General features: G+C 33.8%; 2 protein-coding genes across 8 annotated transcripts; both read left to right on the top strand.

Moving 5' to 3' along the window:
* The first annotated feature begins 931 nt into the window (after window positions 1–931).
* On the top strand, window positions 932–8,310 carry LOC107430450 (type I inositol polyphosphate 5-phosphatase 2). 7 transcript variants are annotated; one of them, XM_060818201.1, is made up of 13 exons: window positions 932–1,030; window positions 1,641–1,693; window positions 1,852–1,989; window positions 2,097–2,202; window positions 2,311–2,400; window positions 3,260–3,470; window positions 3,568–3,675; window positions 4,519–5,344; window positions 5,530–5,717; window positions 6,183–6,291; window positions 6,887–7,035; window positions 7,125–7,350; window positions 7,960–8,310. In XM_060818201.1, the coding sequence occupies exons 3-12, from the start codon at window positions 1,960–1,962 to the stop codon at window positions 7,327–7,329; spliced, it is 2,022 nt and encodes a 673-aa protein (XP_060674184.1). In that variant the 5' UTR covers window positions 932–1,030; window positions 1,641–1,693; window positions 1,852–1,959; the 3' UTR covers window positions 7,330–7,350; window positions 7,960–8,310. The 7 variants fall into 7 exon arrangements, with proteins under 7 accessions (XP_060674184.1, XP_060674185.1, XP_060674183.1 ...); XM_060818202.1 differs by lacking the exon at window positions 932–1,030 and adding an exon at window positions 1,039–1,235; XM_060818200.1 differs by lacking the exon at window positions 932–1,030 and having other exon boundaries at window positions 1,039–1,693.
* A 722-nt stretch (window positions 8,311–9,032) lies between these two features.
* On the top strand, window positions 9,033–10,929 carry LOC107430451 (peroxidase 20). Its single transcript, XM_048463732.2, has 4 exons — window positions 9,033–9,496; window positions 9,746–9,937; window positions 10,115–10,280; window positions 10,438–10,929. The coding sequence occupies exons 1-4, from the start codon at window positions 9,281–9,283 to the stop codon at window positions 10,860–10,862; spliced, it is 999 nt and encodes a 332-aa protein (XP_048319689.2). The 5' UTR covers window positions 9,033–9,280; the 3' UTR covers window positions 10,863–10,929.
* The last annotated feature ends 2,693 nt before the right edge of the window (window positions 10,930–13,622 follow it).

The raw sequence follows: 13,622 nt of genomic DNA, 5'->3' as shown, positions 1-13,622 counted from the left end.
GATTACGCAACCCCGTTTCAAAAGGCAACATCATTCTAATCATAATGGTTTATGAAAACTGAGGTCTTACAATCATAAAATCTTATAAAGACCATTTTTATGTTTTTTGTCCACAAAGATAGCAAAGAAAAACCCATATCCCAATTCTCACACCAGATTCCCACTTCCAGTACAGTACCTCTTCCGTACACCTACCCACATGGCTACATTATCATAAAATGTCCACATTTTCCAAAGAAAGATAAGAGAGAAAAGAAATTTCCAGCCTATAATCTTATTCCTTTTTTTCCTAATTTCTTCTTCTTACTTTAATTGTGTGGCTGTGATTTGAACTCACCAAAACAAAAAACAAAAAAAGTCACCTCTAGTTCTCATCCTTGAACACAGGAAAAAAAGAAAACAAAACAAAACAAATAATAAACCAAAAATCAATTTCTCTTACTCTTTCTTCTCTGGATCCAATGAGGATGAAAAATTTAACTCAAACTGTTTGATTTTCTATTAAAAAAAAAAAGAGAACACAAATCAGTCATTTCAAAACAAATATAGTATAAAAAACCGATATTTGGGTTTATATACAGTCGGGGAGTCCAAAACTCATGGCAATCACATATAGTGCGCTGACCTCTGAGTCCATTTCTGTGGTCCCTTTATTGTATTTTCGGTTCGTGGGTCGACTCTTAGCTCATGGGTATACAAATGGTACTGTAAAATAATATTATCATATACGTATACATGAAATGGGAAATTATTATTATTATTATTATTTTTTTTTACCAAAAAAAAAAAATTGTAGTCGGCCTTCTCATCAGTGGGTCTACAGCTGTCCTGTAGACCCGTATAAAAAAGAATTATATAAATATTGTGAGAAGAATTGAGATTACCCATTTGACTTAAACTTTATGCTCTTTGATGTCAAACCCATTTGTTTATTCATTTTTTTTTTCTGTTAATTAATTTGGTGGTCGTTTTATGGTTCATGCAATTTTTATATTGGTAGGGACGCTGCAAATCTTGGCTGGGCTGTGATGTATGAAGAGAATATTTATATATGTCTTTGCTGTTGCTTGTGTATTTTATTGCTTTCTAGTTGCCGGTCTTAATCACTGTTTGTCTTTGCATGAAATAAACACTGAATTTATATAAACTTAAAGTTTCCAGTTTTGAAAGTGGATATGTGGTTGGGAATAGACAATTGTAATTTGTTGGGGTCACTCTGATTTTTGGAAAGTTAGGTTCGCTAAGAAGAGCCTGCAATTTGCATACTTGTTAGATATCCAGTTGGATTTTCTTTCTTATGCGTGTTGAAAAGGCGTGTAAATTTTTGCTCTTTGTTTATTGAGTTGTTGGAAAATTTATTTTAGTTGTTTTCTTAATGTGGATGTTCTTTTACTTAATTTTACTTCTTTCAACCAATGGCTTATCTTTCCAACTGCTAATGCTGAAGTTAATAGCACGTAGCATCAATTGGTTATAGGACTACAGATTTGTTTATCTTGAAAGTGACATTTTTAATTTTTATGGAAGTTGCTTTGTTTGGTTCTTGTTGTTTTTTCTTTCTTTTTTACTTTTTTTTTGTTTTTTGTTTTTTTTTTGAATTGTCAATGATATCATATGCTGTTTGTTGTGCTGTGTATCAGAAAGTTGGACGTGGGGATGAGGACCATTGAGTATTCTTTTTCTGCAAGTTGAGGTTGTGGATGTCTGTTAATTATGTCCATACTTTTTCTGTCCTTTCTATTTGAGTCACAGTATGAACATTTGTTATACCTGGCATCAAATAAGCTGGCTTGTACGCGGCCGTAATGGTCTTAAAAAACTTGTATTTAATATTGTAATCTCTTCCAACAGTGACAACTGGATGCCTGTGGCTGTTTCCATATTTAAGGACTTGTTCTTTGATTATCTTTGTAATTGAGTGCATCTGATCTTTGATAATAAGATTTTGATCGTGCAAGAATGAAAACCAAGGGAGGAAAACGCTCAGAGGTACGTTTTATAATATGCTGTTTCCACTTCTTTTAATCTCTTTTTGTGAATTAAGAGCAGTATCTGATTCTTGATCATATATTTGGGTAAATTGCATCTTCTTGCAGCCTTTTTGGCCGTCTATCGTGATGAAGAAATGGTTAAACATACAGCCTAAGGCTTATGATTTTAGCGAAGATGAGGTTGACACAGAAACTGAGAGTGAAGATGATGGTATGATCTCAGCACTATAGCATCACAATGCGTTTCCACTTCTTTCTTGAGTTTGATCATATGCTTCGGCATTTATTTTTTATTTTTTATTTTTCTTTTTTCACTCAGCGTGCTCTCTAAATGATGCAAGAGTGGACATGTGTGAGGATCATGCAAGTATGACGCAAGGGAACCAACGTGTATCAAACCAAACTTCAGGCAATACCTAATTCCTATATCAGTAAATTGGTCCAGTTAGGATAGAGGTTCTTTCTTTATTCTGAAAAAAATTTCATATTTGTGGGTATTGGTCTCCTATTTGTATCAGTAAACTGATCATGTCAGTAGGGAAAAGGGATTGACCTGTCTCAAGTCAACTTCAGGCTAATTTCTATATTAGTGACTTATCCTGTAAATTATGATATTAACGTTCTTTCATTCTTCTGAAACAATGAAATAAACTCCATATTATGAGTATTTAATCTTATCTTTATTTTAACTGGAAGCATGTGCCTTCAATACTTTGCTAACCTTTTCTGTGATCATCTTTTTGTTCAGCTCCTCTGGGTTATAAAGTTATCAGAATTTTTCTGGATGATTCCTTTAATAGAAAATAGTCCTAGCAATCCTTCAGTAACTAGTTTAGTTCAATTTTGATCAGAGTCTACATATTGATATTTTTTCATGCTACCTTGAATCTTATGCTTTGATGAGAATTCAGGAAAAACTAATGCTGCCTAGAACAGAAAGCAATTTTAAAGAATCTCAACCATTTACCTTGTTCTCCCTGTCATACTTCCTTAAGTTTAACCAGTTGCTATTGTTAGACCCCAGCGAAAAAAAAAAAAAAAAAAAAAACAGAAAGGTTGCTAATGAATAATAACATATGAATTCATCAAGTATGTTGTCCTTTGGGATAGTTCTCTCCATGGTTTATGGTTTTAATATATGATTAAAAAACAATTTCTGCTGTGTCATGTCCTTTTCTAATGTTCATTATGGTTTTTATTAATGGAGCTTCCAGTTAGCTTGATAGCAAATTTTTATTCTCATCAAAATATTTTTTTTTATTATTCAGGGTGTTGTTTTTTGTTTTTTGTTTTTTGTTTTTTTGTTTTTTTGTTTTTTTTTTTTTTCGTTTTTTTTCAGATTCCTCAAAGTATTTACAGAATATGGATGGTTTTTGTGTTTATTGCTTCAGAAACACATTCTAAGGGCTATAAATTAAGACACAGGAGAGGAAAATCAGAAACTCTTCGTGTTCAATATATAAATACCAAGGATATCAGGTTTGGCAGTTAACTCTTTAAGCTTGCAATATTGTCTTGGAAGTGCTACTGCTCATGCAGGTCTTACTGAATGGTTGTGGAAATTGTTTCTGTATAGGGTGACAATTGGCACTTGGAATGTTGCTGGAAAAATTCCAGATGAAGATCTTGAGATTGATGATTGGCTTTGTACAGAAGAACAACCAGCAGATATGTACATTATTGGGTGAGTATTTCCTCTGGTGTAGGGTGACATATATATCTTGAGATTGATCATAACTTTGCTATTGTCCGGTAAGGAGGGGTGAGAATTGCTAGGCAATACCTCTTTAGTAGAAGATGCTTGGTACATGTCCTGAACAACTTTCCAGAAACTACCACAACCTGCCACACCTAGTATGTTCTGAATATTATTTGCTCTACCTAATATCTCTTAAGAATTCTTACTATTAAAGGACATTTCAAATTCATTTTTTCATGATAAATGGACTAAAAAAAAAAAAAAAAGGTAATTCAACGACAAAACTGAGAAATATGTGATGTCATATTTTGACATCCCAAGAAATGGTTGAGTGGGATTTTGGATAGGCTTTATAATTTCCATTATGACTTTCAGCAGAATCAATTGGTCTCACTTCAAGGGACATACTATATCAGTACAGCAACTCTTCCTTCAAGTTGTGTAGTGAACTGCTCGTTAAGCATTTCTGGAAATTGAATATATTTAACATCCGATTATTTTTGTTCCTAGAAACTTGTCATGCCTCTAAGTTATGAGTGCACATGAGTACCTTGAGTTTTTTTTTTTGTCTTTTTTTGTTTTGATAGAAAGTCTTGAATTTAGAAAATGCTCCAAGTGCAGATATTGTTGATCTTTCTATCTTTTCACAATGGTCAATGTATTGGTTACAGTACAACCTTTGGCTGTGAATAAAGTTTGTTTTGTGTTTTGAACAAAAATAAACAAATAAATAAAACAAACAAAAAGTCTTACTGCTAATGCGATTGATTAACATGTGTTTCTTTTTGGCCAGTGTTTAAATATATGGTTTCCATCTATTTCTTACAGCTTCCAGGAGGTAGTCCCTCTGAATGCTGGAAATGTACTAGGAGTGGAAGATAGTAAACCAATTCCAAAATGGGAGGCAATCATTCGAAGAACTCTGAACAAATCCTTAGAACCTGAAAGCATACACAAAAGCTATAGTGCCCCACCCTCTCCAGTGTTAAGAACTTCTTCTGTTGCTGATGTACTTGAAGATAATATTGATGTTCATCCATTAGATTTAATGAGTGAGGAACCAATTGGGACCACGAATTGTTATGACCTGGAAGGAGATGATTCAAGTAAAGTAATAGGTGCTGGAAAGAACTTATGGTTGAAAAGAATATCTGCCATCGATGATAGTAGATTTGACTGGCCTGAACGTTCATTAGATGCAACTCCACAAGTAACCTCCTCAAATACGAAATTGCGGAGGGTATGGAGCAGTTCTGCTAGAATTGGCTTTAATTGCTTGGATAATAATCTTATGGTCAATTCTCAAAATTTTTCACTTAATGCTGGTGGACTGAAAAGATCACACCATAGCTCTGGAAACCTGGGATTGCTCTTGAATCAACAGGAGGTGCCTGCAGTTCTTGAATCTCTATCTGATGAGCCTGATGCGCTTTCTGAAGAGGAAGATGACACTTTTCAAGAAATGCCTAATGAGCTACATGGTAATGAAACTATCAACAGTGTGAGAGCACGTCCTAGATATGTGAGAATCATCAGCAAGCAGATGGTAGGGATATATGTGTCAGTTTGGGTGCGAAAGAGGTTGAGAAGACACATTAACAATTTGAAAGTTTCTCCTGTTGGGATTGGTCTAATGGGCTACATGGGAAACAAGGTACTGCCTATTCTTTCATGCTATTAGTGCACATCTTATTAGCAATGTGATTTGTAGGTGGCTCTGTTTATTAGTAATTTCAGAGAACATGAGATTCATGTTAATATGCATTGATTAGTTGTTAAACATGCTTCCCTAATGTTAATTGATATCTTAGTAATTTATGGTTGTTGTTGTTGTTGCAGGGATCTGTTTCTGTGAGCATGTCGCTTTATCAATCACGGTTGTGCTTTGTTTGTTCTCATTTGACCTCTGGTCAGAAGGAAGGTGCTGAACAGAGGCGTAACTCAGATGTATATGAAATCATACGACGTACGCGTTTTGCATCATCTGTCTTTAACATAGATCAACCAACAACAATTCCTTCACATGAGTAAGCAGATTAATTGATGTTAAAGTTGCATTCACATAATATCATTTTTTCTTGTACATTTCACCTCTTGAGAAATGAATTTATGATGACTAGAAACAATGGTACAGTTACTTGATATGTGTGGTGACACAAGCAATGACCATGGAGAAAGAAAATGCTAAAATAGGAGTTGTTTCTTTAAAGATACAATAAAGTGTATTCTGAAATTATACTTTATAAACTTTTATGTTCGTAGGAGATCTGAAAGGAACCAAAGTGCAAGATGTTTAAAATTTTGTGTGGCTGAGTTAGGAGATTTTATATGTACATTACTTTGTGTTTATCGAATAGATAAATATATATATATATATATAAACAGAGATAGCATCTGCCTCTCACATTTGGAGATTTTGCATTTGTATGTTCTCTCTTATTGTTCATTTCTATACATATAATATGGATTGTGACTCTGAGCTTTTTGAACAGTCAAATATTCTGGTTTGGGGACTTGAATTATCGTCTCAATATGTTGGACTCAGAGATAAGGAATCTCATTGCTCTGAAGCGATGGGATGAACTTCTAAAAGGTGATCAGGTGAGACCTAAAGCTCTAAATTTGAGAATTTCATGTTCAATAATAATCCATTCTAGTTTTGTTCTGTGATGGTAGAATTTTCTGCCTCTGCACTCCTTTTGCTTGGGGAACGAATTTCGGAAATATGTATAATTATCTGAAACACAATAATACCATTTTCAATAGAGTTTAGATATGCCTTCAATTTCAACGGTGTGATCTAGCATGCATTTTTATAGAAATACCATTTTACCTCTAGCAAAAACTTTAAGATAATTCAGGGTGAACTAGTAAATCTTGAGACATTATTTTTCTAAATCAAGTAAAACAAAAATTAAACATCTTTCCCTAAATGAGGGGATTATTTTGCTAACCGAGTTTCATTGCACTTTAATGGTTTAACTATCCGGATAAGATTTTTGATTTCTGTGGTATAGACTATTGAGTCAGCATATTTTGGGAGACTAACAGTATTTGTGGCTATTTTGGACATTCTCCGTCATTCCTTGCACATTTCTCCCGAAGTTATGCTGCCACCTATTTTTTATTTCAAAACATTACATGATATTCTTGTGTAATGAAACTTATGCGGAATGAAAATTGTGTAATATGACAGCTGAGCAAAGAACTATATGGTGGGCATGTATTTGAGGGGTGGAAAGAGGGGTTCATAGACTTTCCACCGACTTACAAGTATGAGATCAACTCCGATAGATATGTTGGTGAGAACCCAAAAGAAGGAGAGAAAAGGAGGTCTCCAGCATGGTGAGTACAATGTCTTGGTAATTGATTGAAGTGTTTGGTCCATTCAGGCATATGTTAAAGACTGAGCCTGACTTGGTATGCTATAATAGGTGTGACCGCATACTATGGCTTGGAAAAGGCATAAAACAAACTTCTTACAAGCGAGCAGAGTTAAGGATCTCAGATCATCGCCCAGTCTGTTCAAACTTCGTGGTTGAAGTGGAAGTCTTTGATCATCGGAAGCTGCAAAGAGCTCTCAATTTCAACTTGGCAGCAGTACATCCTGATATTTTCCTGGATGAAGAAATTATTTAGAATACCCAATGGAAAGGCCAGGTAACCATTCAGATATTTCTGTTTCATTTTCTGTTAACAATCAAAATCATGTTAAAGTGTTAAAAAAATAAAAATAAAAAAAATACAGATTAAAACGACTAAGAAGTGCTTGTGAATGTAGTAGATAGACAAATTGTTAGGGGAATGCGATGCAATAATCTCATTGAATGATCGCTAGTGAAAATTTTAAGTCATTAACCACCTTTTTGCAATTTCCAGGGGAGAAAAAAAAAAATATATATATATATATATATCAGTAAATTAGTTTATTTTCTATTCCTTCTAGTATGACAAAGTGTGGAGTGAATTTTGATCAATAAAATTATGAATAGAGTGTATAACGTGCAATTCTGTAAATCATACTGTAGTTTTTAGCAAGGTTGATGCATTTTATATATGAAAGTTTCAAATGGTTTATACATATCTTTTGACAAAAGTTTTTAAACAATCATTGTGCTCTTTGTTGGGTTTTTCTTTTACTCTCAAAAACCATGACCCTGTTATAATAAACTCTGGGAAGACGCTTTTAAGATGATGCTATTTTCAGAGTTGTGAATATAGAGCTTGATGTACTATTCATGTTGTAACATGAATTTATCTCTGAAGCAGGGGTTTGCAGAGTATACTGACAAGGTTGGAGGAGGATAGGTATCCTTTCTGACTACTGGGTGGGTCCCAAGAAGTTGCATCAAGCAGCCACACCAGCATACAGATTATAGTTAGGATAAAAAAGCAATTTGTGAAATCACATAAATACAAGCATTTGTAAAATGGGAATAAATAGTGTTACCAATGTAGTGTATAGAACAAAGCCAAAAAAGTGTATTTTCTTTTAGACACCTCCTACTTGGGTGTTTACTGGGTTTTGGTACATTTTCTCTGTAACATTTTGGTATTTCTTTTGTAATGATCAATTTTTTACTCTAATTTGTGAAACAAAATCATAAATTTTTACTTGAATATTTCCATGTTTATTAGAACATGGAAGGAGTATAGTTTTACTTCTCTCCATTTAGGATCTCTGCATCAGAATATTTTGGTAAATGAGGGGATATTGTTTTTACAAAAAGGTCTACAGCTTGTTTTGTTTATAATAATTCTCACTTTCTGAAAAGTTTTCCACTCAAAATGAAATTAGAAAAAAAAAAAAAAAAGGAAGGCAGAGTGAAATTGATGAACTTCTGTGAGAACAAGCTCCTGAATATTTTGTTCATCTTCCCGCTGCACCACAGAAATTGCATTATGCTCTCACGCGTTTATGCTTATTCTAGTTGTTATTTTATTCAATTGCTTTGCCTTCATGTCATATGTTGTCCCCAGAATTAAAAAGTAAACAAGCAAGTGGGTTTCAAAGGAAAATAATAATAATAATAATAATAATAATAAATTGAGGTAGAGTATGGGAGAAAAAGAAGTAGGAAATTGGGTTTTGATTATGTACATGAAAGCAACATTAAAATTAAACTATAAAGAATATTCAAATCAGGAAGAGTGTTAAAATAAAAATTATAGTGTATCTAGAAGTGAGTGAAAAGTTAATCATAACCCAAATTCAGCTCTTGTTCCAGAATAATTCACAATATATGTATATATATATATATATATATAATATAAATAAATAAATAAAACAACAACAACAACAACAAATGAGTAGTTTGGTAAGGTTGGTTGCACCAAATTTGATGAAATTCAAAGAGGAATTTGTCAAAAGCATAAGCTGGTTTGAAAAACAGAGAAAAAGCCATCTTATATGACATCAAATACATCATTGTCAGATTACCTATATATTCAATCGTGGTAGATATTGAATTTCAATCTACGACATTCCTGTCCTAAGTAAAATATTCTACCTAGTAACCTCACTACTCTTTCATGTTAGATTTCATTTTCTCATACTATTGATTGAAGCTCACCATCACCATCATCATCAATGGTGTTATTATTGTTGAAGTTGATTGTACTTGCTTTGAGTTTGCATGGCTATGAAACTAGGACCCAAGACAGTCCTCTTGCTTTTAACTACTACAAAGAAACTTGTCCTTTGGCAGAAGAGATTGTGAGACGTAATGTTGAGATTGCAGTTGTTAGAGATCCTCGTACGGCTGCATCGCTCCTTCGCTTGCATTTTCATGATTGCTTCGTCATGGTTTCCTCTCTTTCTCTATAAGCATCCTTCGTTTAACTAAATCTTGAATCTTGGATAAAAGAATTACTATACATATATATATATATATATATATTCATGCATGCACGTTGGACTTGCTAGTAATATCAAAGTTTATAATATATCTATGCTTAACGTGTGCTTTACATGTTTTATTTTTCTCTAGTGAAAGAAAAAAAATAAAATGATTTTCATGTGTATAAGTATGGAATTATATAAGTGTGAATTCAGGGTTGCGATGCATCACTTCTTCTGGACAGCTATGGAGTAATGGTGAGTGAAAAGCAAGCTGGTCCTAACCTCGACTCGCTAAGAGGATTTGAGGTGATTGATGAGATTAAGTACTTGTTAGAAGAGTCATGTCCATTTACAGTTTCTTGTGCTGATATTTTAGCCATGGCTGCTCGTGACGCTGTTGCCCTGGTAAATGATCTCTCTCTCTCTCTCTCCTCCCCCCCACCCCCATCTCTTTGAATTTGCTTTTTCTTTTATCGCTGAGAATCCATTCAACCAATGGATATTCTTTATTAACAAACTTTTTTCAATTTATTTTTTTTCATAATTTTTATTAGTGTTTTTTGGTGTAAATTTTCTGGACAGAGAGGTGGACCCAGATGGGAAGTGTTGCTAGGCAGGAGAGACTCATTGGAAGCAAGCTTCGATGGTGCCAACCAGTTCATACCAGCACCCAATTCCTCTTTGGAAACTCTCATTTACATTTTCAAAGAACAAGGACTAGATGTACAAGACTTGGTTGCTTTATCAGGTAAACCATACTAGAAGACTGAAATTGGCAAATGATAATATACACTTTTTTAAGTACAAAAAAATTTTCCATCACTTTCTTGGGAAAACCAAAAAGGAACAATTTGTCAAATTTTTCTTTCATGTAGTGATGTATTCACAAAGGTTTATGTCATCAGGGAGTCACACAATGGGAAAGGCTAGGTGTCTAAGTTTCAGGCAGAGAATCTATGATGCAGAGTTTAAAGAAACACATTATGATAAATACAAGAGGTACACAACTTTTAGAAGAATACTAAGATCCATATGCCCAGAATCAGGAAAGGACAACACTGTTGCACCTCTTGATTTTATGACGCCGGCGAGATTCGATAACCATTACTTCATTAATATTCTACAAGGAAATGGTTTGTTGGGATCTGACAATGTTCTAGTCTTCCAAGATCATACAGGGGAGATAGTGAAGCAGGTCTTGGCTTATGCCTCTGATGAGAAACTATTTTTTGCGTCATTTGCAAATTCAATTGTGAAGATGGGGAACATCAATGTCCTTACTGGAACTCAAGGAGAAATCAGAAAGAATTGCAGATTTGTCAACACCTAAAAATGATGAGATTCAAATTCTATGCATCTATAGGGAATTCTAAATGGTTGTTTTTGCTTTTCTTTGAACCCCTTTTTTTTTTTTTTTTTTTAATAAATAATTTTGGCTTAGCTTGTATTTTATATATATATGTTTTTGTGATTCGAAATCAGTATATGTTTCCACTAACACTCATATTATCTTTCATCAAATATCTTCATCAAATGAACTGTTTATCTAATTGACAAAAAAACAAAATAATAATAAAATAAAATGAAAAGAGAGAACTTTTCTACCAAAAATCAAATTCCCACATGTAACTCAAATCTAAATTTATATATTTCCTAGTTTGTCTTTGATAATCTTGTGAGAACCTAGATAAGAAAGTGTAAATATAATATATGTGTATATACAAGTAGATCTACAAATGTCAATAAAATTTACAAAAAATTAATAATATAAAGCTAAGAACCTGAATGTTCTTAGCTTTAATCTGCTGGTTGAAAAATGGTCCGAGGCCTGTGTGGTACCACAGTTTCCTTAATACAATTTCCATCCCACCGGTGCGAATGTTTTCCAATGGTAGTCTCCCAAGATACAACGGATTCGAAATCTTAGGCAAAACACCACCTAGATTTCCCTCGAACTTTTAGAGTACTTGATCTTTACCACACTCACTAACCAAAAATATACAGGAAAAACTATTTTTTCTTCTCTATTTTTTTGAAACTCACGTAAGGGAGGAGACCAAAAATACTATTTTCTATATTTTTCTTTTTCAGAAACCAACGTAGGAAAGTAAAAGGCCACCTTCAAAACCATTCAAAGCACATTAAGGCCTAATAACTCCCCACTAACACCACTCACTCAAATGATTCAACCTTAATTAATAAAAGATGTTTAAAAACGTTACAATCCCCCACATGAATGATTCACTATGCAAGACTCTAGTGGTAAAGCTTTACAGTTGGAACCTGCTTAGGATAGGTAGATGTTACTCTTTGAACTTTTCCTTGTGAGATTATATATTCTTTACTGACTAATGGTAGAAGCAATATCTTTGAACTATTTTGTTGTTTGTGTAAATGACAATATAGTTCACACAGATTCCTTCCTGGTATACTTCAGTTCTCACTGTTGTGTTCATTTTGGCCTTGAACACGTGCCTTGTTTTGCGAGAGTTTCTAGATAATTGCGCCCTCAACAATGTTCCTTTGAGGCGGCCACTCTTCTCTCTCACATAGGTGATTCCTTTTTCCAATGTAATCAGCATCACTATGCAAAGATTACTAAACACACACTTATAGGAATCATTAAAAGCATACTTTATACTTAATCTCTTTCTATCACTATTTCATCATAGGAATGGGCAGAGGATTAACCCCTACAGTAATCCATACCAGTTTTTACAATTACGTTGTCCCATTGAACCTAGATCTTGGGATCTCTAGTCAACTAGGTTGGGTTTCCATCGTATTGACTTTACTCACGGGCTTTAATCCTATTCCCCTTGATGATTTCTCAACTAATTCTCTATTTAACCCTTTGGTTAACAGATCCACAACGTTATCTTTTAACTTTACATAATCTATCGAGATAACTCCAGTTGAGATTAATTGTCTAGTAGAATTGTGTCTACGACAAATGTGTTTGGACTTTCCATTACACATCACATTTTGTACCTTGCCAATTGCAGATTAACTATTACAATGTATACTTATTGCTGGCATAGGTTTAGGTCACCTTGAAATATCCTCCAAAAATTGGCGTAGCCATTCGGCCTCTTCACCACATTTATCTAATGTGATAAACTCAGATTTCATCGTGGATCGAGCTATTACTGTTTGTTTTGAGGACTTTCACGTCAAGGCTGCACCCGCTAATATAAATATATAGCCACTAGTGGATTTTGAATCCTTAATATCCGATATCCAGTTAGCATCACTGTATCCTTCTAATACAACTAGATATTTCGTATAGTGCAGTCCATATTCATGAGTATATCGTAAGTATCTTAATACTCTAACGATTCCTTTCCAATGATCATCATTCGGATTACTCGTGTATCTACTTAGTCTACTTATAGCATAGGAAAAGTCTGGTCTTGTACAATTCATTAGGTACATCAGACTTCCAATCATCCTTGTGTATTCTACTTGAAATATAGTCTCTCCTTTATTCTTGGATAAGTGTAAATTCAAATCTATGGGTGTTCTAGCTATATTAGTATCATTTTTACTAAAATTAGCCAGTATTTTATCTATATAATGCGTTTGACTAAGAATGATTCCATTCAAAGTTCTAGTGATTTTCATTCCTAAAATCACATCAGCAAGCCCCATATCCTTCACGTCAAATTTAGAATTTAACATGACTTTTGTAGTTCGGATCATATTATTATCACTACCTATTATGAGTATGTCATCTACATACAAACAAAGAATGACATACCCATTCTCTGTATCCTTTACATAGATATACTTGTCACACTCATTTATCTTAAATCCATCACTTAGCATGGTACTATCAAATTTTTGATGCCATTGCTTCGGAGTTTGTTTAAGTCTATACAAGGACTTCACCAATTTACAGACTTTCTTTTCTTGTCCTGGAGCAGAAATACCCTCGGGTTACTCCATGTAGATCTTTTCATATTGATCTCCATTAAAAAAGACTGTTTTTCACATCCATTTGATGTACATCTAGATCCTGCAAAGCAGCGATCGCTAGTACCATCTTTATGGAATTTATTCTCATTACTAGAGAATAAGTGTCAAAATA

This window comes from Ziziphus jujuba, chromosome 6, assembly GCF_031755915.1.
Source record: "Ziziphus jujuba cultivar Dongzao chromosome 6, ASM3175591v1".
Lineage (NCBI taxonomy): Eukaryota > Viridiplantae > Streptophyta > Magnoliopsida > Rosales > Rhamnaceae > Ziziphus > Ziziphus jujuba.
The sequence above is the reverse complement of the archived record's forward strand: the minus strand, read 5'-3'. Positions and strand labels throughout refer to the sequence as shown.

What these genes read in the sequence shown, in the direction of transcription:
- LOC107430450 (XM_060818201.1), top strand. Translation starts at nt 1,960, where the DNA reads ATGAAAACCAAGGGAGGAAAACGCTCAGAG. An exon ending in ATAAATACCAAGGATATCAG is followed by an intron (nt 3,471 to 3,567) that starts GTTTGGCAGTTA and finishes GTTTCTGTATAG; the next exon opens with GGTGACAATTGGCACTTGGA. An exon ending in TGGGCTACATGGGAAACAAG is followed by an intron (nt 5,345 to 5,529) that starts GTACTGCCTATT and finishes TTGTTGTTGCAG; the next exon opens with GGATCTGTTTCTGTGAGCAT.
- LOC107430451 (XM_048463732.2), top strand. Translation starts at nt 9,281, where the DNA reads ATGGTGTTATTATTGTTGAAGTTGATTGTACTTGCTTTGAGTTTGCAT. An exon ending in CTCGTGACGCTGTTGCCCTG is followed by an intron (nt 9,938 to 10,114) that starts GTAAATGATCTC and finishes TTTTCTGGACAG; the next exon opens with AGAGGTGGACCCAGATGGGA. An exon ending in AGACTTGGTTGCTTTATCAG is followed by an intron (nt 10,281 to 10,437) that starts GTAAACCATACT and finishes TTATGTCATCAG; the next exon opens with GGAGTCACACAATGGGAAAG.